The sequence below is a fragment of the Peromyscus leucopus genome, chromosome 12, assembly GCF_004664715.2.
Source record: "Peromyscus leucopus breed LL Stock chromosome 12, UCI_PerLeu_2.1, whole genome shotgun sequence".
Taxonomy (NCBI): domain Eukaryota; kingdom Metazoa; phylum Chordata; class Mammalia; order Rodentia; family Cricetidae; genus Peromyscus; species Peromyscus leucopus.
Window position 1 is genome coordinate 4,835,706 of NC_051073.1, and position 23,374 is coordinate 4,859,079.

Genomic DNA, 23,374 nt, shown 5'->3' on the forward strand with positions numbered 1-23,374 from the left:
GGCGGGTGGGGGTGGGGTGGGGTGGGGAGGGCAGCAAGATTATTCAGTGGGTGATGACCTGAGTTTGATTTCTGGAACCCACTTAGAAGGAAAGAAGTGAGTCCTAAGATGTCCTTTAAAATACGCGCGCGCGCGCGCACACACACCACACACACACACACACACACACAACTGGTCAATAAACATTAGAAAAATATTAAAAATGAGACACTGATGGCTTCTGGCTGGGGTGGGGGTGGGGAAGGACTCGGTTCTCTTTAGGCTGGCCACTGGGACTTTGACCATGCTCCAGTGTGTATATACGGGAACACAAACTGGACTTGGTATTTTCTTTTCCTTTTCTTCGGGGGAGGTCACAATGGGGGGGGGATGGACCTAGGAAGATAGGGAATGAATGGGATCAGGGTGCATGATGTGAAACTCCCAAATAATCACTAAAAAATGAGACCCTGGTTTTGAGAATTTAAAAGGTCATGAAGCCATGAAGGTTTTCAGTCTGACACGTAAACTCAGGAAGTAGAGAGGTCACTCTGCTTGATGAACTGGGGCTCCCAAAATAAAATGTACAGCATCTTTGGTGTTCTTCTACGTTCATGAAGTCACATGGAAGAACGGCTGAGGGGTTTTGGACTTACTCTGAGGCTGGTCCTAGTTTTTTATTTCTATTTTGCAAAACTGACAGACTCCACTGACTGGCAGCTCCGAGATGGCCTGGGGAGCTGGGGGTTATTTAATTTCACTTTGAGACAGGGTATCACGTAACACTGAGCCAAGGATGGCCTCGAGCGCTGGTTTTATGTGGTGCTGGGGACTGAACCCCCGGGTTTATGAATGCTGCCAGGCAAACGCTCTACCAGACTGCGTGGGGTTAACGCCAAGGGATCCAAACCTACACGCTCCTGCTGACTGTCCACCAGCCTTCTCGGGGGGTTCGACTATCTTTCAGTTGGTAGCTTTGGCCAAACAGACAGTCCTTACAAAATCTGCCCGTAAGAGCATCGAGTTCGGCATACCTGACGGACAACTTGATGGATTCACTTTCATACTGCTTGACCAGCTCGTCCAGGTTTTTGCAAATCTGGATAACAAAGGGGGTCACCGTCCAGCCCAGAGACTTCCCAAAGTAAGGCAGGGAGTGTGTGACCAAGCTCACCCAGGCGGGGTGCATGCCATAGCCATAGGCCGGCTGCAGGCCCCTCACCACCGCCGAGACCAGCAGGCCCTGGGAGGTGAGGGGGTGGGGCTGCACGTACTGCATGGCGCCGATGGCCTGCTGAAAGTTAAGGGCCCTCTGCCACTCCCGGGACAGGGCCGGCTGACTCTGGGCGTCCTCCTGACCCTGGCCCAGGTGGTGCTCCAGGACGATGAGGGCCTGCAGGAGCTTGAGCAGCTCGATCTGCAGCGGGTGCTCGCTCCAGATCTGGTCCTGCCCCAGGTTGATGAGGCTCTCCTCAAAGAGGCCGTCCGGCTCCACCAGGCCCCTGCCCCGGTCGGCGGTGGCCAGGCCGTAGCGCTTCTGGCTGGTGTACATGGAGGCCGAGAGCGAGAGCAGGACAAACTCCTGGACCTTGCATCTCTGCAGCAGGCTGCGGATAAACTCCACGCTCTTCCCTTCCGACGACTTGGCCACCGAGACCAGCTGCGTGGTTATCCTGATGAGAACCTCCACGCTCTTGACCTGCACGTCGCGGTTGCCGAGGACGTCCCTGTGGCAGACCTTCAGGTGGCAAGGGTAGTAGGACCGCAGGAAGCTCAGGCAGAGGTAGGTGAGGAGCTCGATCAGCAGGGAGTGGGGGCACACGCTGGGGGCCTGGGTCTGCAGCTTGCCGTAAAAACTCTGGCCAACGAGCGCCTCCTGGTGGCGTGCCAGGAGATTGGAGATGAGGTTGAGGTGCGCGGTGGAGCTGGTGTCTATGCCGGTCCTGGACACGGCCTCGATGAACTCCTTGGGGTTGGTCTTGAGCACAGCCTCCAGCACGGAGAAGGCGTAGAGGACCCTCTGGGAGTCGTAGGGCTGCAGGTAGAGCAGGATGTGTTTGAACAAGGCCTCGAGCGTCTCCTGCCTCTCCCTCTGCTGCTTCGACAGCCTGGCTGTGGTGAGGGCCTGGAGCTCCACGTCGGCCTCCTCGTCGCTGGAGAGCGACTCGGAAGCCTGCGTCTTGTCCGAGTCTGCTCGCACCAGGCTTAACTTGGCGCTGGGCTTGAGGCCTTCTGGCTGGAAGGCTGCCAGCAAGGCCGCTCGCTTCGAGTATGCCCTGCCGGCGACTGGGATGGGCGCACAGCAGTTCTCCTCGTGGCTCAGGTCCTGCGGGTCGTGGGAGGGAGAGGAGAAAGTGGACGTGTTTTCGCTGTCGGTGTGGCCCGAGCTCGTGTCGGCCGACTCCGTGTGCTCGCTGCTGTCCTGGCCGCCAGAGGCCACCCTGTCGGAAAGGTCCATGTAGTAGGGCGTGTCTTCCTCGCTCAGATCGCTTCTCGGTGGGCATTTCTCCGGTTCCTTCTCCACTTCAGCCCAGATGGCTTCACGATCCACTGTGGTGAACTGGCCGAGGGGCAGGTGCTCCTCGGAGGCACCTTCTTGCAGCTCGGACGCCCCACATGCCTCTTTGAATGTGGGTTTCTTCCTGTTAAACCAACGATGGAAATCCTCTAGAAATCACAAAATGACAAACAGCTTTAGACCAGAGGGGCTAGGATGACAAATGAGCTCTGAGGTGATCTCAGGCCTAAAGCAGACAATGCCCACCGGGCCTGCACCCAGGTCTAGATTACCTCACGGGTAAAACAGACACAGCAACATCAACATGTTTAGCTGGGAGGGGTAGCACAGTCAAAAGAGAGCCATCTTAGAGTGCAGAAGGCCCTGGGTTCGAGCCCCAGCACCGCATAAAGCTGGGTGCTGGTGCACACAGGTACATCGGCTCTTTAGAATACTCAGGAGACCGTGAAACTTAGTTCTGCTGTCACGGGTGTGTTCTAACAGCTTTCGGGGTTGTTTTTATTTTGTGACAAAGTCTCACTGCACAGCTCTGTTTGTCCTCAACAACAGTCCCCCAGGGCCGGGGTCTGTGTTATGGGCCACTGTATCTGTTGAACACATCATTTTTGTTTTTATTGTACGTTTTAGGAGAAGGCACTTTGAGAAAAAATACGAATGATTTTGTTCCAGAAATCCCCTCTTTGGAAATGCATTCCACAGAAAATCAGCATATTCCAAAGCTGTGAGGTCAGGGCATGCGCTGAAGGGGGCTGGTTAGGAACATGCCTGTGACAGACGGCGGCTGGACTGTTCAAGTGTGTACCTATGTGCATGGATATGAGGCACGTACAGGACAAGTGGAAGGGAAGAGCCAGCTGCAGAACAGCTGGACAGCATGAGTCTACTTGGAGCGTATCCATGATGCACAGCTGTGGGGCACGGGTAAGCCGCCAACAGCGCCCAGCTCATCAATGGGCATTGTCGGTCATGCCTTTACCTCTGAATTTCTGTGGGGTGTGTGTGTGTGTGTGTGTGTGTGTGTGTGTGTGTGTGTGTGTGTGTGTGTGTGTGTGTTGTGTGTGTGTGTGTGTGTGTGTGTGTGTGTGTCTGTGTGTGTGTCTGTGTGTGTGGTGTTTCTTTGTGTATATGTACGCTCAGATGTATGTGGGGACATTCATGTGGGCATGTGTGGAGGCCTGAGGCTGACGTCCAGAGGCTTCCTCTGTTGATCTCTAAATTATGTACAGAGGCAGGGTCTCTCAGGGGAAGTCAGAGCTCCCAGACACAGCTAAGCATTCTGTTTCCTGAGTGCTGGAATTGCAGGAGGACCATTGTGTCCATGTGGGCGCTGAGGATCCTCACTTTATCCACTGAGCCAGCTCCCCAGTTCCATACCAAGATGTTTTGTTCTTGTTATTGTTTTAAGTGGGGATTTGCTTTAAGTAGCTCAGATTGGCCTCAAGGTGATGAACCTCCTGCCCCAGCCTACCAAGTGCTGGAATTATAGGGGTGAGCCACTATGTCTAGCCACTATCTAATTTTTAAAGTAAGAACTTCTGTAATGAGGAAATGTACAGCACTTTTGCTGGGCGGTGGTGGTGCACACCTTTAATCCCAGCACTCGGGAGGCAGAGGCAGGTGGATCTCTGTGAGTTCGAGGCCAGCCTGGTCTACAAAGCGAGTTCCAGGAAAGGGACAAAGCTACACAGAGAAACCCTGTCTCGAAAAACAAAAAAAAATATTATATTTATATATATATCACTTTTAAATATCAACACCTCTTTTTCTTTCTCTTTTCTTTTTTTTTTTCTCTTTCTCATATGAGTACTCTGTCTGCATGTATCCTTGCAGGCCAGAAGAGGGCACCAGATCTCATTACAGATGGTTGTGAGCCACCATGTGGTTGCTGGGAATTGAACTCAGGACCTCTGGAAGAGCAGTCAGTGCTCTTAACCTGTGAGCCATCTCTTCAGGCCTCAACCCTCTTTTTAAGAGAGGCAAAATCAAGACTTCGATACTATGAAAATTCTTGCTAAGTAGCTTTCAACAGGTCTATGCCACGAACACCAGCAAGATCAGGAGAGGAAGGAAAAGCAGAAACAGAGGTGGAGTCTGCGAGTGCACAGCCCACAGCCACAGCCCACAGGACGGCAGAGGCAGGCGGGGCGGGCGGGGCTTCTCTTTCCTCAGTCTCTTGCATTAGTAGGGAAGCAGGCTGCATCCGCACCAGGCAGAAAACAGGAAGTGGTGAGGCGGTGCAGAGACAGAATCCAAAGGACCCGAGTAGGGGACTTTTTAAAGAGGAGGAGGAGGAGGAGGAGGAGGAGGGGCGGGGGCTGGCTGGCAAGATAGCTCACTTGCCACAAAGCTCAAGGACCACAGTTTGATCCTTGGGACTTGCCTGGTGAAAAGAAAGAACCAATTCCTGCAAGCTGACCTCGGACCTCTGCACATGTTCCATAGCATTCATGTGTCCACACAGATATATGTGTGGGACACACACACACACACACACACACACACACACACACACACACCATGTAAAACAAAAGACAAAAGAAATACTGAAACGTAGAGCTGGTGTGCAGAGCGTCATGAAGGTGCTTGGTTTATATTTCTCTAAGCGTCCCTTTCTTAGGATGTGGAATGACTCGGTCTCCCCTCTGAGAAGCTGGCCAGCTTCCCCTCACTCCCCCATCAGCAGTTACAGGTTCTGGGAAGAACCTTGTACAGGGCAGCGCATTTCCCTTTTCTCCACCTACCTCAAGGTGGCGCTGTTTCTCTCTGTAAGATTAGCACAAACATAAAGGACTGTGGTGATATACTACTGTGTGCACCCTAAGAAAATTTGCCTGAAGGTCAGAAGACAGAAGAAGCCACTAGTTTAAACACAGAGGCCAGGCAGTGGTGGCACACACCTTTAATCCCAGCACTGGGAAGCACACACACGCCTTTAATCCCAGGAAGTGATGGCTGGGTGAAGAAAGGTAGATAAGGCCGGAGGAGACAGGAACTAAAGGCTTTTCGGCACAAGCAAAGTCCCTTTCAGCTAGAGGCTTTTTTGGCTGGAGCATTTCGGGTGAGGACTCAGAGGATTTCAGTCAGAGGATTCGTGGAATTGGTAAAGTGAGACGTGGCTGTGGCTTGTTCCTTTGTCTCTCTGATCTTTCAGTATTCACCCCAATATCTGGTACCGGGTTTTTTAATTATAAGACCTTTAGAAATTCGAGCAAAAAAGGACAACTGACCAGATTCCACACAAAAATCTGACATTTTTAGTCACCCAAAACTATCCCAGATTTGGGGTGCAGACCTATACAGAGTGCCACTGGGCAACCTCACTTAACAATGGTGCTCACACACAGGCACCATACCTCTGCTAAGCAAGTCCGGGCGGGGGAGGGGGGGATCACTTTGGGGAATGCCGGCAAGGATGTTCTAGCTGTACTAGAGACACACATGGATTCTTTTCTCCGTGAAATAATCAAGAATCCCTGGGCTTATTTGAAAAAGGGGCTACCCACTTGAAAAACGACAAGTATGTATCGTGGCAGGGTGGAATGTGGTTTTTTAATTGTGTACCTACAACCATGAAATAGTTAAAACATCACAGACCTCACGTCACGTCACCGTTTCTTTTGTAGTGAGAACATTTGGAATCTACTCCCACAGAGGTGAGAACAGAGGCAGCTGCCAGGGGCTGGGTGTGGAAGGCACGGGACGTGCTGGGCATGAAGCATGTATGGGTGTGAAGGTATGAGGGATGCCACCTAAGAAGGGTGAGTGGTTTTGTGTCCTGTTGCACAGCAAGGTGACCACAGCTAATAATAACAACAGATTGCATTATTTCAACCATTTCCTTTCAATAACAAAATACTGACTGTTCAGTGAAAACAGCAACCCACGCCTTCTAGTTCAAAGTGCCAGATCCCGTGGTGCTTGCATTTCCAAAGTCCCCGTAAGCTTACAAGGTGCAGTCGTCACACTGTCAGGCAGAGGAGACCCCAGCCCGCTGGCCTCCCTCCCCGCGCGCGGGGACTCCGCAGACTGCTCACCGGCTGAGGTCTCCTGCTTGAGGCAGTGGATGGACGTCCTCTGGGTTTTGGGCTGGAGCAGCAGCAGGAGCATGGGTTCCAGGATGCGGGCCACGTCCCCGAGGGAGAGTGCGCGCACCAGCCAGCCCTGGGCTGCGGCACTGATGGCCCCGTCTGTGCAAGCCAGGCTGTCCAGGACGACAAACAAGGACCTACAGGTGGAGAGCCGCCAGTCAGTCCCCATTCTGCTGCCCCGGCCAGCCAGGCACAGACACCCCGGGGAGCTTCATCATGCTGGTCTTAGGGACACCAAGTGAGTGACAGGCTGTGTGCCTAGCTGCATGTCGAGCTTTTAGAGACAGAGTGGGCACGTGGCGAAGACAAAGCAGAGCAGAATACGACAGCCTAAGCATGTAGTTGACGCTGTAACAAGTGAAGAGGCTGCCTGAGGTCTAGACCACCTGCATCTCGCAGGATGTCCTCTCATCAGGGCAAGCTGATGCTGAGGCAGGGTGGGTTCCTCATCCCCATCACATTAAAAACTTTCAGAAGCGTCTCACACTTCTGGGCTAAATGAAACCACAGGACTCTGGATGTCATGTCCCGTGCAGCATGGACTGAGGTCAAGGCCGGGGTCACAGCTCCAACGTGTCAGTCTCTTCCTCCCGCCCGCCCGAGCCCTGCACAAGCCCGGGGTCCCCGCGTGGCTGAGGACGGTAGATCATGATGGAGAACGGCCTCACCTGTCAAAGGAGCGGTTGTGCGACGTCACGCGGCTGCCCTGGATCTCCCGTGTCAGGTGCCAGATCACAGAAAACCGAAACAGAGCCTCCAGCCTTGTTCCCTTATCAGGAAATAAATGGGAGGAACTTGGTCTCGTGACTCTGTATCAGTCACTGTAAGGCTCTTATCTATGTAGTTATTTGTGGTACTGGGGGTGGAGCCCTGGAGTACTCCAAGCAATTACTCTACCTGGGCTTCTTTCAACGTTTCTGTTTTGATTCTGACACGGGGGTCTCACTTAGTTGTGCAGGCTGGCCTTGAACCTGGAATCCTCCTGCCCCAGCCTCCCCTGAAGGGATCACTGGCCTGTCACACCAGGCTCAGTGCCTTATTCTGGCCTCAAGAGGCACCAGGAAGATATAGAGTGCACATATATACATGCATGTAGGCAAAACATACACATATAATAAAATTAAAGAAATATTTCTTTTTAAAGAATTATTTATTTATTATGTATACATTGCTCTGCCTGCATGTATGCCTTTATACCAGAAGAGGGGACCAGATCTCATTACAGATGGTTGGGATCCACCATGTGGTGGCTGGGAATTGAACTCAGGACCTCTGGAAGAACAGCCAGTGCTTTTAACCACTGAGCCATCTCTCCAGCCCAAATAAATCTTTAAAAAAGAGATTTGGCATCACAGTGTCCGGATTCACACCCAAGTCCTATGGTCCAAGGAAAACACAGAACAGAGTTCCTTTGTGTACCCTGGAAATGCCAGGCCCAGGGGCCTTAAAGCACAAGACAATCAATTGGCAGAACATTCTCAGAAGTCCAACAACTGTCTACGACTAAGCCTTACAAACAGCTCCAAAGGCTCCCAAGTCCCAGCTCCCAGGGAATCGGGGCAAGTGGCCACGGTGAACCTGGACATGGACACACTGCGCTTTTCAGGACCCTAAAAGGAATGCCTCCATCTGCTGGAATCTTCCAGCCCTGGGCTTCCAGATCACCTCTGCTCATCAGGACACCCACAGGCCCAGAAAAGTCTTCGCCTGGGTGGGTACATGCAAAGTGGGGCCGACTCAGCAGCCTGTTGGCCACAGCACAGAGGATACAGGTGCAAGGCTGACCTTGTCAGGGTCCAGCAGGGCATGGCAGATGATGTCCTCACAGATGTTGGCCGTCGGAGCCAGGCAGTGCAGGCGATAGAAGAGCTCGACGCAGGTGATGTGATGCTCGCGGGTCTCCTTGTTCAGCTGATTCCAGAGCACACGAGCCACCCTCTGTGGGGGGAAAGGAGTGGGTGGGGTGACTGGAGCTCAGAAACGCCTGTGTCTTTCCTCCTCGTGGGAGCCTGCCTGGCTCTAGAGTGCAGGCGTCTATTTATAGTTGCTAAGTGAGACTCGCTAGCACTCATGCCATGCCACCAAGGCACAGGGCCGAGCAGAGACCCACCAGCAGCTGCCTGGGGAGAGGCCCCAACTGCTCCCCTCAGAGCTTGCTTGGAGGGTGGAGGCTACACGCCGAGAGAGGCTTCTGCCTGTGCCTGCTGAGGGGCACAAACAGCAGGAGCTGGATCCAGAGACACCAGACAGTCCAGGTCCCCCAACCCTCCGGTTGCCGCTGGACCCTCACAGCCCTTGGGCCAGCCTGGTCTGAAAAAGAGGCCCACTGACCTACACGCACATGCTCCCTGTGAGAAATACCTGATAGAAGTCTGTCTTCTCTGCAATGACCTTCAGGATCCCGGGAGCAATGGGAGGGACCGTCACCATCTGTAACTTGCCAAAAAACGGGTTGTTCCCAGAGGTTTTGTAGCGCTTCATCTTGTCCTCGATGACGAGCGCCAGGGACTGCGAGTGGTTGATCACTTCCAGCAGGGTGGCGATGGCGATGTTCTGGAGGGAACAGTCGTTCACGCAGCAGCAAATGGTCATAAGGGATTTCAGCCAGGACGGAAAACTGCAGTCGCCGGCTCCTGGAAGGGCAGCGGACAGGGAAGAGAGGCAAGCCGGTGACAGCGGTCCCCGCTCAGGGGCCACAGCACCCACTCTGGACAGCGACTCGCGTCACCTGGACAGCAGTGCGCTCATCGGTAGGTGACCTACAGGGTGAGACTCACTTGAAAAGAAGGTCTTCCTAGCGACACTAGGGTGAAGAGGAGCCCCACCAGGGTGGGCCTCTGTTACGGTTTGGAATTGAACTGTCCCCGAGAGGCTGGTGTTGGAACACCTGATCCCCAGCTGGTGGCGCTGTCCTGGGACGTTTTGAAGCCTGCGTGTTGGAGGCGGGTAGGTAGCATGTGGCCGGTTAGGGCCCGCCAATGTCTCTACTGTCTTTCTCCCTGCTTCCTGATCTGCCAGGACTCAAGGGGTGGCCACCTCACGCTTCCATCCCCCTAGGTCAGCTGTCCGTCCCTGTTGTCACCAGAGACAATCTCCTGAAACCCTCAGCTGAAAGGAACTTCTCTTCCTCAGGTTGCTTCTGTCACAGCAGCAGCAACAAAATTAACTCACAGACCCCTAACCCACCGTGCCTGCAGCCCTCCCTAAAGGAGTTGTCTGTGTGAAGACAGGCTGGGTGATGGGGCTGTGCTCCGAGGACCGCTTGCCACAGCGGCAGCCTGGAAGACACAAAGGGTTGTCCCCACCGCAGACAGACGGAGTACAAGTCTGCTGACGCCTTGCTCTGAGGCTTCTGGTCTCTAGAACTATGAGACAGGGAGTTTCTGCTGTTCAAGCCGCTCGGCTTTGTGATGGGCGGCTACGTCTCTAACAACACTGGGTACCTTCCATGAGTCAGAACTCTGGGTGGGCCAGACAGGTTTACAGACGAGGCCCAGAGAACCTGCCTGCCGAGTAAAGCCACAGGGGTCAGAGGAGAAGCCAGCAAGCTACCACTGATGCGGCCAGTTAGGATCAGGAAAGGGAAGAGTGTGGCTGGGACAAACCCAACCCCTAACCAAAGGCTGGGTGTCCAACGTGCTTCGAGCCACACGTTTTCAGACTTGGGGACGTTGGCAGAGTTTCCTGAGTGATCTTCCCTAATCTAAACCGACCGTGAATGGTGTATCAGCGTCTGACTGGGAGGCTGTCGCTGCCCACTTCCTGGTGGGCATGATGGTAGGTATTTGGACATCAGGCCTCCGTCACAGGATTCCCAACTGGCCGGCCCTGCCCTGGGAGGGCTGCTCTCTCACCTGGCGTCTGGAAGAGCATGTCACACAGCTGCTCGGTCTCCTCCTCAGACAGGTAGACGGGGAAGGTGGCGCAGTCCAGCAGCAGGTGGCAGGCGGCCACGAAGGCCTCCCTGCAGTCCTCCTTGGGGCCCACCAACTCCATGACCACCTGGTCAATGTCCCACTCGGTTTCCGCTTTTCTACGCGGGCTGCTGGGCACAGATGACGGCGACTCCGAACTTTTTGTCTTAAAGGGAGACCCGCGCGCCGTGAACAAGTCCGAAAGCATTTGTTTAAACTGGGGCACAGTGATGGGTTTGGGCTCCCAGGAGCCCTTCCTGCCAGAGTGGCTGACGCTCTGTGTCTGGCCCTTGCTGCTCTTCCCTGGGGGCTCCTCGGGTTTGCTTTCCTCCCCAGACACGGCCAGGGATGCTGCAAAGATGTTCTTGCTGGCGAAGTTGGCAATGAGCTCCTGGATGCAAAGGAACGTCCTCTGCATGCTCCCGTCCTTCTTCCAAATGTCGTCTCTGTCAGCAGACACCCGGGGCACCCTTAGGTGCTCAGAGAGCTCTGGGGACGAGGCGCTGAGCCCGATCCCACTGTCTTCAGATTTCAGTGGGGGGAAGGAAGCCTCCTCATCACCTGCAACTACAACCTTTGTTTCCAAAATGATGTCACTGTTTTCTCCTTTTACTGGACTCTGCAAAACATAAAGAAAGCCTGTATCCCATCCCTTATGGCTCTTCCGCTGCAGTTAAACCAGGATGATGACGGTAACCACAGTAGTTTGGTTTCCAGATTCTTGCCTTCCCTGCCCTATAGACACCTCCCCACACCCCCAGTAATGGCCAGCAGGAAGGACACTTAGGACCACCTGACATTCTTTAACTGACCACTCGCAGGTCACTTCTAGCAATGCTCAGCTGGGGATGAAATCAGGAGCTTTCTAATCTTCTCACCCATGTTACACCAGTGGAACACTGAGAAAGGAAGGTCACCGCCACGTGGGCCTGAGCTCTCCTCAGAGGCCCAGCATGCTGCTGTCCACCTGTCAGTCTACAGCATTACCAACTCATCCAAGAACTCTCACCCCTAAAGAGCAATCTGCCTCAGTATCCCCCGGAGCCCCAAACCCGTAACTATTCAGCTCATTTGGCAACACCTCTCACAATTTCAAAGGAGCAATCATGCCTTTCAGTCGCAGCCCACTGACTAAACTGTATCCTTCAGAGACACAGGCACCCACCTACACACACCGTGTGAGCATGCTGTCTGCAAACCTTCTCAACGGCCAAAACCAAGGGAAGCTAGACAGTGGATCGTGGGTACAGTTACGGGACAAGTCCACATCACAGAGGGACATGCAGAAATTACCACACACACAAGGGTGCTCTCATGGTACAGTCTGAGAGAGCAAAGTGACCACACAGAGCGGGTTACGATGGACTGCGCCCCAGATGGGTGCTCAAGTCCTAACCTCCAGAGCCTGGAGTGGGGTCTTATTCAGGGAAAGGGTCTTAGCAGATCCTAAGCGGGGGCATCTGGGTAGCCTAAATCCAAACAGGCTGTTGTCTTCATAAAAAGGGGGAATTTAGGCACAGACTGCACACATGGAACACCATGTGCATGTGAATGCAGAGATGGGGTGGGGGTGGGGGTGGTAAAATTCTGAAAAGCCTCAAGTACCACCGATGGCCAACAAGCCCAGGAGAAGCTTGCAAAGGGGTCTGGGGCAGCTTCTTTTATTTATGCTGGGAGAACACAACCCGGAACTCCAAACTGAGAAAACTGATTCCTGTTATTTAAGCCACACTGCCAATTCAGGGCGCATTCTATCTTCTATCTGCATTTTAAGTGAGTCACGTCACATGCACACAAACTCGCAGTGAGAGGGCTGTCTGTGGTTATTAGCACTGTCTAGCCATTCATGGCAGCTATGGGGCATGGGCGTGGGTGACATGAAGGAGATCAGCTACTCTAAACCTTACAAGTGTCCTGAACACAGTGGCTATACATCTTCTTGTCCACATTGTTTTCCAAACCATGCCAACTACCTCCCACTACTCAGAGCACCACAAGCGCCCCAGCCCAGGGCACATACCGAGTTCCCACTGGTGGACTCCATGTCTAGGTAGGAGGGAGGCATCTGAACTTTGCTCAGCACCTTGAAACATGTCTTCAAGGCATGTGTGAGCTCAACTAAGCTCAGGGCGTCCACCTCCTCAGCCAGAGGCTGCAGCAGGCAGCCAAGCAGCTGTGGGAGGTACTGAGTCTGCACCTCCGAGTACAGTTCCTGCAACAGAGAAGAAGGGCCGGTCACTCCCCACCTCTGGCCACACCAGGAGAGCAAGAGCCTCAGAACAGCACCTTAGACCATTGAGATTTCAGAGTCAGTGTCACATTAGCCCCAGACCAAGAGTGTCGTCCTCTCCTTTCCGCTGGCATTATCTTCTCTTGGATAAAGTACTACCACTGCCACATGCCTCATATGTATTCACTGTCACCTCTAAAACTGTCCATCATCTGGTTTCCATACTTTGGCTCAGCCTATTACCAGGCCCAGAATTTACAATCCCTTTAATTCAAACAGCAAAAATGAGCCAGGCGGTGGTGGCGCACCCTTTAGTCCCAGCACTCTGGAGGCAGAGGCAGGCAGGTCTCTGTGAGTTTGAGGCCAGCCTGGGCTACAGAGTGAGTTCTGGGACAGCCAAGGCTGTTTGTTACACAGAGAAATCCTGTCTTGAAAAACAAAAACAAAACAGCAATAGCTCGGTTTTTGCCATAGCTCAGTGGCAAGCGTGTGCTTGGGAGGCAGGAAGCACTGAGATTGGTCTGATCATGAGAAAGGAAGGTAAGATTGTCCGGGCTACACTCTGACAAGCCAGTAGAAACAGCACTGAGCGCGCAGGAGAGCATCGCGTTTACCTACCAAGGGAATCACATCCAGCAGGAACACGAGGAGGGTGCAGAGCTCCGAGACGCTGGGGGGAGGGCCGACGGCGTCTCCAACAGCCGCAGTCTGCTTCGCTGGCCTACGTCAGCACAGGACAGGAGGTTAGTCCTCTCCCACAGCCCCTGCAAACACCTTCTCTTTCTGGTTTACCAAGACGGTCTCTCTGGGTAGCTCTGGCTGTCTTGGAACTCACTGTTCTGTAGCCCAGGCTGGCCTTGAACTCAGAGATCCGCCTGCCTCTGCCTCCTGAGCGCTGGGATTATAAAGGCTTTTTGTTTTTGAAATAAGACCTCACCGGAGTAGCCCTGAGTAGCTTCAAAGTCATTGGCATTACAGGCAGGTGCCAGCATGACCAGCTCAGTTTCAAACATCTTATGGTGTCCAGCAATTACTCTGTTTCAAACACTGGAAGACAGCTTCTGGGGGGGTCCCACCTCAGTTTTGGTGACAGACTGCCTAATGTGGAGAAGTACTGGTCAGTGTCCTGCTTGAGTGTCTCTGAAACGAATTCTTCTGACTTAATTTTCATCTGTTCAGGTGTGGACTCATCATCCAACAGACACACACAGTGATATCACTATGTATGGCTGCAAGTCCCTAGTGCCAAACCAAAGACGGGTTTCCAGGGGAACCGGCCTGCTTTGTGGGAGCCCGTTTTCGGGTTCCTCGTGGCTTTACCCAGCAGGTCTGCATAGAGAGGATGATCAGGACCACGGGCCTGAGTGCAGGTGTCTGAGATGGTCTGCACTTGGCTGTGCTTGGGGAGGAGGTCTTTTGCTCCACCCCTTGGCGTCTCTATTAAAAACCCTGGGCCAGAGACAGTCGGGGCGTTGGAAAAGGTTCCAAGCCCTCTCGAGGCTATCCTTTATTTTCTATCTGTTTATCTCTGTGAGATTCTCCGCAATAAATCCTTCTATCTAATATTTCCTGCTGCTCACACTCAAGAAAACTCTGGGGAGCTGTGGGGTTGGCAGGTAAACGCCCCACACTCCGTTCCACAACATGGGCCAGAGGCTGTTTTTTTACTGTTTGTTTTTTTCTGTTTGTGTTTGAAACAAGGTCTCACTACACAATCCTGCTGACCTGGAACTTGGTATGTAGACCAGGCTGGCCTCGAACTCACAGAAATCCTCCTGCTTCTACCCCCTGAGCACTGAGGGGTCAAGGGTGCACGCCATCACACCCAGCTTATGTTTCCCTTTTGAAGTCCCTGAGAGACGTCTTCTAGGGACTGCAGCCCCACTGACTAATCAATCCACTGCCAGGCGCTCATCCCCGGAATCAGGAATCAGCGTTTGTGTCTGAACAAGCAGAGCTGAGCAGTGGTGGTCTGCACGAGACAGGCCCTCACGGTCTCGGGCACGGAGCACGTGGCCCCCAGTAGGTGGCGCTGTTTGGGGAGGTTTAGGAGCTGCCACGTGCTCTGGGCACAGGGACAGTCAACTCGGGACACTTCTGGGGCGGGGGGGGGGGGGGGGGGGGGGGGGGGGAGCACTGAGGAGCCGCTGAGAAGTCAGGCATGCCTGGCATCGGAGTCTGGCAGCTACTGACCTGCTGTGCTGGACAAGACCCTTTAGTCTCTGGGCTCCAGCTACCTCACAGATCCACAGAATGAAAACAAAATGCCTGCTTCTCAAGTGGCTGCCCAAAGAATTCCCCTCAGGCTTTGTAGCCACAGGACAGGCACAGGGAAAGTTTACATGGGAAGTTAGTTTCCTGCACAGTTCCAGGCCCCTGTAGGATGGGGTTGGAGTCGGGAGCCCACACAGTGTGCAGGGCTGGGTTAACAGTGGCACAAAGCTCATCATAATAGCTTAAAACGTGAACACTGAACCATTTCATGATAATTTCCGTAAGAACTTAAGAAGACTGGAGAGTCTAAGTTCAGCACCAGAGACATGCACCTATGCGGGGAGGCAGACGGGGCCTGCAGGAGAAGCTGCATCGATGCATGCAGGAGAAGCTGCATCGATGCATGCAGGAGAGCACTGGCAGGAGGCATTCTAAAGTTAGAATTTTAGGAATAATAAAGTGGCCCAGGGTCCCGCCACAGATCCAGTCTCTGTCCTATCAGAGTCCTACACGACAACCAGCCTGTGTCCGCTGGCCTCTGAAGCTCAGGAGAGACCACTTGGAGTCACTACCCCTGAGACCCTGGCCCTCCACATAGCCACAGAGCCGGCCCCCTGCTCCCCCGTCCACATCGCCCTCATCAGCACACTTACCTAAAGCACGCCTCGAAACACCGCGCCATGTAATCCCACAGGAAGTCCGTGCTGAGCGAGGAGACCAGCAGATTGACCGTCTTCACAATCTCCGAGGCGTGTCTGTTTTCTTTGATTGTGCTGTGAAAGAGAGAAAGCGAGCGGCTGAACTCACGGACGGAGGATCCGAACCACAGAGGCGGTGCTGAAGAAGCCTCTGACCAGCTGATCGAGACACAAACGCTGCTCTTTCAATAACAGGAGAGGAGTTCCACAACGCCTCCTGAAATAATAGCTTTTCCAACGTCTTTCATCTCTCCTTTGACAATCTCATCCATATATACAATGCACCATGGCCAAGCCTGCCCCGACCCCTCCTGCCCCTAACATGTACCCTCACCTTCTTTTCGTAAACAACCCACTGAGTCAATTATCAGTGCCTGCAGGAGCAGGGCAACATGCCAGCAGCCACATCCCTGAAGACAACGACTCCCTGCTAAACAGTGTTCTTACTGATGGGCCTCTTAGAACCAGACGTAAGGGTTGTTGTGGAAAGAACATGACGTTCAGCGCTGGTACCCAACCCCACCCTCACCCCCACCCAACTGTAGGTTCAGCAGAGAGACTTGGCTACCGTTTTATGTCTTTGCTTACTGTGATGCTGGGCATCAAACCCAGGACCTTGGACATACTAGACATGTTCTATGCCAAGCTACACACCCGACCCATCGCTAACAGTTTTAAATGCATATGTGTGGCTCAGTAAAGCCCTCTGGGAACACCACAGAAATCCTTACATAGAATACAAAGATACAGGACCAGTTGAAAACGTGGAAGCCACCTGAAAGGTGATGTCAGTCAGTAAGGGACTGGTCTTTTCATCAGGATTTACTTAATGACAAGTTCCTGAAGAGGAAGCTCAGGTAATCACATTCCAGAGAAAACCAGTGAGACCTGGTCACAACTGTACTTAACGACACTATGCAGCTCCAGTTATGGGCTGGGCTGGGGTTGATGTGTTTAAGCATGCGGGAGGGTCTGGAAGGAAGTGGAGACCTTTTTCCTCGAAGGGAGGTAGGATTATGGAGAACAATATTTTTGTTGTTTTTTTGATAGCTTCAAATATCAGGGTATTCTACAATAAACATCTATTGCTTTCATATTAAAAAAAATCCTCTAATTTTTTGAGAGAGGAAAAAACCCACCACAACAGAGTCCTAAGGACATTTACAACAAACTGAAAAATATAAGAATTAAATTCAGAGCCGGGCGTTGGTGGCGCACGCCTTTAATCCCAGCACTCGGGAGGCAGAGCCAGGCAGATCTCTGTGAGTTCGAGGCCAGCCTGGGCTACCAAGTGAGCTCCAGGAAAGGCGCAAAGCTACACAGAGAAACCCTGTCTCGAAAAACCAAAAAAAAAAAAAAAAAAAAAAAAGAATTAAATTCAGTATACACAGTACCGATCCAGGCAAAAACTGAGGGCTTATCAGCGAAGTGTGAAGAGTTGGCTTTATTTGTTTATGTAAAGACAAGGTCTCAAGAGGCCCAGGCTGGCTTTAAACTCACTATGTAGCCAAGGATGACCTTGAACTGATGGTTCACTAGCATCTAGAGCCTGCCCTCAGTGTCAAGCCTGGCCTCTCCTCCACCTCTGAGGACTGTCATGCCCATTTCTGAACTCCCTCCCTCCCTTCCATTTTCCAGTTCCCCTTCTCCCTGGCCTCACCACCTGTGCACTACAGATCCAGCTGCCTTTGCTGAAAGACGTTCAAGCTTGATCAGTAATACCCCTTATTGCAGGCCAGGAGGGGACCGGACAAAGCTCTCCCCACATTCCCAAGGAGGGGCTGACCATGGGGCTCCGACCTGTGGCCTGCCCCCCACCCCTCAGCACTTGATGATTCATACTGAAGAACAGAGGAGGACCATGGAGGAGGGAGATATCCAAGCGGAGACTGTGCTCATACCTTATTAGCAGATTCCCACTCTGAGTGTAGCTAAGTTTAAGGTCAGAGCCAAGGACATCATGGCAATAAGCATAAAATGCTCTGATAACTTCCAGAAACAAATTCTCAACCACTTGAGGTCCTGAAATCAATAGAAACCAGTTAGAAAAGGACTAATAATATAGTTCAATGTTTGTTTTGAGACATGGCCCAGGCTAGCCTCGAACTCTCCACATAGCCAAAGATGACTGGATGCTGTTTCCTGATGCTGGCCAGGCACTCTACCCACTGAGCTACATGCCCAACCCTTAACCATCAAATTTTAAACTAACAGTACAAGACACACATAGAACACACGGAGTAACTCCATACGTGTAGTCTCTTTAGTATAGGTATAGTTGAGGGTGGTGGTGGTGGTGGTGGCGGCGGCGGCGGCGGCAGGAACATCTTGGAGAAGACAGCTGCACTACCGCACAGCGCACTAGGTCACACACTGCTGCATCTGGGCACAGCCTGAAGCCTTCCCACAGCCACACACGCAGGGACTGCGCTGCTGTCCCCGACTAGACAAGGTGACGGGTCACAGCAGGCTCCAGCAGGTTGTCCAAGCCAGCTCCCCCTGGGTGGAGTTCCAAACCTGTGGCCTGCTTGGCCCAACACCACTCCACAGAAATGCCACAGGAGACAACTCCCCTGCCTCCCGCTCGCAGTCGAGAGCAAGAACACCAAACGTGTGTCCTGAGCAGCTGGACGAGAGCCACGGAGCTGCACCAGCCCCACCCATGTCAGCGCCGCATCCTGGCCCACAGGGTCGCATGGAGGGACGAGTGTTCAAAGCGACTGGTCCTGGACATATCGGGAGGGCTGAAGGCATGCCCGCTCTCAGCGAAGGGAAACTCCGCCTCGCTGTGCAGATGGCAGAACACGCTCCTCTCATGTGCGTTTGTTTTTCAGCGCTATGACCAAACCCGTGGCTCACCGAGCAAATGCTCCACCACCGAGCTACACGCTGAGCCCCGAATTCATCCTGGACGCTTTTCACAGACTCACAATGTGCCTCTGAGAGAACTCTTTTCATAATTTATTTATATTTTATGTGCATTGATGTTCTGCCTACATGTATGCTTGCGTGAGGGTGCCGGATCCCCTGGATCTGGAGTTACAGACAGCTGTGAGCTGCCATGGGGGTGCTGGGAATTGAACCTGGGTCCTCTGAGAGAGCAGCCAGTGCTCCCAACTGCTGAGCATCTCTCCAGCCCGTGATAGAGCTATTTTATAAGCGCTGTGTGTGTCTTATCTGCTGGAAGGGTGCCAGATGCTTCCTCCCACAGAATGTTTTGCAGCCTCTCTCATGGAGACAAGAAGACACAGCTAGAGCCCACCTGTTAAAAGGGTGGACAGGACCGAGTGGCTGCCTTGTGCTCCTGTCTCTATATAACTGACTCTTATCTACTTACACATGTGTCCCTCAGACAACCACGTCAGCAGAAGAGCAAACTTAACAACTGCTCTCTTAAACACTCACCCTCTTCTACAAAGTCCAGCCTGCAGCCGGCTACACGGTGCAGTGTCTTGGCTCACGACAGGGCAGCTTTGACACGGAACACACATCTCCTAAGGCTAAGTCCCATTTCTTCTTTGAATGTCTCCCTGAGCCACACAGCAGGCACCCAACAAGCTAACACCACTCGATCCACTCCTTAGGTTAAAACACGACTTTCTGAGATGGAGTTTACATCCAGGTACAGAGAAATCTTAAGAGCCATTGCTGGTGGCTGGAGGTGGGAAGGGAGGAAAAGAATCTGAAGGCACAGGTACTTTAGGAAGAAAGGCTCACACTGCGGGTTGGTTAAAGCCAATGGGGGCTGGGAGGCTCAGCAAAGACCCCATTTGTAATTTATCAAGCATCTCCGGGCAGCTGCGTTTAGCACACCAGGCCAGCAGTGCTTCTGGGAAAGGAAGGCTCGGGCACTGGGTGACCTCAGGGAAATGAATCACCTTCGGACTCTCCCTGTGGAAAGTGGGTATCACAGAGGTCCTGCCTCCATGTTGGAGGTGTGGAGACACGAGGCATGCAAGTCACCTCAACAAAATAACTGATGGGAAAAAGCTGCAGGCAGGGCCTGTCCAGACATGGGGAGACGTCTGCCACCAAGCCTAGCAAGCCAAGTGTGAATCCTCAGAGTTGTCCTCTGACCTCAATAAGAACACGTGAGAGTACACACACATGCACAGTACATACACATGTAACCGTTTTTAGAAAAGTGCAGTGAGTGTGGTGGTGTGTCTGTAGTCCCAGGACTTTGGAGGCAGAGGCAGGAGGTGATGGATTCAAGGCCAGTTGCAGGCCAGCCTGGGGGGTACGGACAGACGGTCTCAAAAACCCAACGACACAAAGAAGACCAGCGTCCCAGTAGCTGGGGTGTCCCTTCCATCCTGCTGCCCTGGAGCACACTGCAGACACTTCCCACACTGTCCCGGCCACACAGCACACTACCTTCCAAACAACTGTCCACACGCACACACCTCACACTGTCCCGGCCACACGGCAGACACTTCTCACACTACCCCGTCCACACAGCAGATATTCAGAGCCGAACTCTGAACTGACGACCGGAGGACTTCATGGCCTACGGATGCTCTTGGCTTTGTTCTGGCCAGAAGGCGCACATACCCTGGCCTCTTAGTACCCTTGAGCTTGCAATGCAGTACGGGGTGGGGGAGGGGAGTCTCCGTCCTGTTATGGGGCTCAGGTGACTAGACATCAGATCTGACATGAAGGGCTAACAGAGGGAGAGCTAACTGTCCTCAACAGATTCTCGGGGTCACAGTGTGTGTGCAAGAGGGGCCAGGGGTCACAATGTGTGTGCAGGAGGGGCCAGGGGTCACAGTGTGTGTGCAAGAGGGGCCAGGGGTCACAATGTGTGTGCAAGGAGGGGTCGAGGGGTCACAGTGTGTGTGCAAGAGGGGCCAGGGGTCACAGTGTGTGCGCAAGAGGGGCCAGGGGTCACAGTGTGTGCGCAAGAGGGGCCAGGGGTCACAAGTGTGTGTGCAGAGGGGCAGGGGTCACAATGTGTGTGCAAGAGGGGCCAGGGGTCACAGTGTGTGTGCAGGAGGGGCCAGGGGTCACAATGTGTGTGCAGGAGGGGCCAGGGGTCACAGTGTGTGCGCAAGAGGGGCCAGGGGTCACAGTGTGTGTGTGCAAGAGGGGCAGGGGTCACAGTGTGTGTGTGCAAGAGGGGCCAGGGGTCACAGTGTGTGTGCAAGAGGGGCCAGGGGTCACAGTGTGTGTGCAAGAGGGGCAGGGGTCACAGTGTGTGGGGGGGGGGTCACAGTGTTGTACAAGAGGGGCCAGGGGCCACAGTATGTGTGCAAGAGGGGCCAGGTGTCACAGTGTGTGTGTAAGGGGTCAGGGGTCACAGTGTGTGTGTTAGAGGGCCCTCTAAACGCAGAGTCTAACTCAACCTTTTCCATTTTGTGCTGAAATGTTTTCATTTTAGAGAGGAGCGGCTTGCTCGCGGTCCAGGAGTATGGGGTCCCTTACGGGTTCTAGCCAAGGCTCACCAGCGGTTACGACAATGGAGTGAACAGATGCGCCCTGCAGGACCCACACGCACCACAGCAGGAGTCTGAACTTCTTCATCCACTGTGCGGAGCAGAACACCGAACCGCACGCTTTCAAGACTCTGTGTGCTGACCACATCTGTGTTTAAACTCCCCAAACACGTGATCTACATCTGTCCGGCGGCAGCGGCTTTCCCCACAGTACCTATTTCTGGCTTGTCCAACAGACTGACGAGGATTCGGAAAGGCTTCAGGTAGGCATGGTGGCGCTCCTCTACGTCAGCGTCTGAGAACTTCTGATGTAGAATCTCAGCAAGAGCCTGTGTGTGTTCACAAAGCCACACATTAGGATACGGTATGTGGGAGGGTACAGCATTAGTGGCTGTCTTAGTGTTAAACACAGAGGGAGAATGAGGTCCAGCCCCAGCCCATAACACACGCATGCCGGTCCTTCAAAGGCCATGCTCAGTGTCTGCTTGGAGGTCTCACAAACAAATGCACTGAAAAGCTATGATAAGGAGCTGGGGCAGGGGTCGGTGGGTGGAGGGCCTGCCTAGCATGCCTGCCATCCTGGGTTCAACCTCCGGCACCAATAAACCAGATCCAATGGCGCATCCTTGCAATCTCAGCACATAGGAGACAGAGGCAGGAGGGTTAGAAATTCACGGTCATCCTGGGCTACACAGTGAGCTTGAGGCCAATCCGGGAAACATGAGATTTGGGCTTAAAACAAACAAACACCCAAAACAAAACACAAAAGCAGAAAGAAAGAAAAAAGACTGTAATGAGAAATGTCCTGATTGTGGTCAAATTTCCATTTTCAGAAATGTCCTTACCTCAACTAAAAGATCCTTGGAGTATTTATCAAAAAAATATGAGGACTGGTCTTCATAAGAATTCGAAATGACAGATTCTGGCACAATGGTATTTCCTTTAATGTCTGAACCTATAAAGAATAAACACAGGCTGTAAAGAGACCCTGTGTTTCACGGGGATACCGCATTGTGCAAACTCCTCACGCTGCAGTATTTTAATAATCCAACTCCTTCAACAGAAACGCAGTCCAGTCCCTTTTCCCTGCTCCGGGAGGTACATGTACGAGGCGAGTGTCCTGCAACTGAGTCCCGTGTCTTCTGACAGTGACGTCCTAGCTCAGATCAGGCAGGGAGAACTCCTCCCCACGGGCATCAGTCAGTTTGGGCCGATCGTTCCATACCCTCTTCTGCAGCAGGTCATAAGGACTGGGACAAAGATGATTTCACCTCACAGTTTGTCCAGACTGCCTGACCCACTGTCTGCCTGCCCTCATTTGGGGCTCTGGACTAGTTAGTGGGATCTTCAGGGCAAAGAAGAACATTCTCATGGTATAAGCAAAACCCTGAGGTCCCAGGTCACAGCTAAGCAAGGCTTTCTCTACACAGAATGCCATGGTCTTTCTTTTATTGGTTTTTCAAGACAGAGTTTCTCTGTGAAGCCCTGGCTGTCCTGGAATTCATTCTGTAGACCAGGCTGGCCTCAAATCAGAGATCCGCCTGCCTCTGCCCCCGAGTGCTGGGATTAAAGGTGTGCGCCACCCACTGCCTGGCTGGGGCTGGAAATCTGCTTTGGTGGTTAAGAGACATCCTGCTCTTGCACAGACCTGAGTTAAGCTCCCCGAACCCATATTAGGAGGCTCGTGACAGCCTGGACCTCCAGCTCCAGGTAAGCTGGCAGCTCCTGGCCCCTGTAGGCACTGCCCCCTGGTCCTTTGGTTAACACAAATGTCCCATCACACCTGGGTTTGTAACAAGCTTCTCATTAAATATAATTTAGCTATAGATTTTTTGGTATTTCCAGACCTTAAAATGGGACTCAGCTGGAATTTTAAAACCCCACTTACTTCTCTTTTTAAAAAAGTTGCAGATAATCACAGCTCCTGTAGGAAGCCGACCTCAACTGGCCAGGGCTGTTAGTCACGGCTGTCTTTCCACAACTCGTGATTCAGAAACATCACCGAGGCACCACTTATCCCACAAACGGGCACTGAGGCGCACACTCACACACCGCTCAGTACCTAGTAACCAGGCGTACAGTCTTCTGTTGAGAGACATGTCCCTTCTCAGTAGGGTCTGCGTGGCAGCAGAGAGAATGTGTACAAGATCACGTCTGAGCAGGGGGATGGCTCTCTCCTCGGGATCCTAGCGGAAGGATGGAGAACGCATTACCTGAAGGGAATGCTGAGGAGGCCTCTGCCTTTTGACATGTCCCACCCCCAGAAGACAGCTGCCCACCAAAGACTCCAGTCCATCA

At 52.9% G+C, this 23,374-nt stretch overlaps 1 protein-coding gene across 4 annotated transcripts in view; it reads right to left on the minus strand.

The window, feature by feature from the left end:
- The window catches only part of Dop1b (DOP1 leucine zipper like protein B), a 107,363-nt gene that overhangs the window by 48,978 nt on the left and 35,011 nt on the right, over positions 1-23,374 (minus strand). For all 4 annotated transcript variants that reach the window (XR_005092496.1, XR_005092497.1, XM_028879981.1 and 1 more), the window contains exons 8-20: positions 23,139-23,262; positions 21,922-22,031; positions 21,291-21,405; positions 17,543-17,663; positions 15,597-15,716; positions 13,348-13,450; positions 12,520-12,711; positions 10,440-11,118; positions 8,947-9,218; positions 8,371-8,523; positions 7,254-7,354; positions 6,532-6,722; positions 1,014-2,646 (exon numbers count right to left, since the gene is read on the minus strand). Coding sequence is in view for 2 of the 4 variants with exons in the window: in XM_028879981.1 (XP_028735814.1) it covers positions 1,014-2,646; positions 6,532-6,722; positions 7,254-7,354; positions 8,371-8,523; positions 8,947-9,218; positions 10,440-11,118; positions 12,520-12,711; positions 13,348-13,450; positions 15,597-15,716; positions 17,543-17,663; positions 21,291-21,405; positions 21,922-22,031; positions 23,139-23,262 (3,914 nt within the window). In the remaining 2 variants the exon portion in view is untranslated. The remainder of the gene's footprint in view (positions 1-1,013; positions 2,647-6,531; positions 6,723-7,253; positions 7,355-8,370; positions 8,524-8,946; positions 9,219-10,439; positions 11,119-12,519; positions 12,712-13,347; positions 13,451-15,596; positions 15,717-17,542; positions 17,664-21,290; positions 21,406-21,921; positions 22,032-23,138; positions 23,263-23,374) is intronic.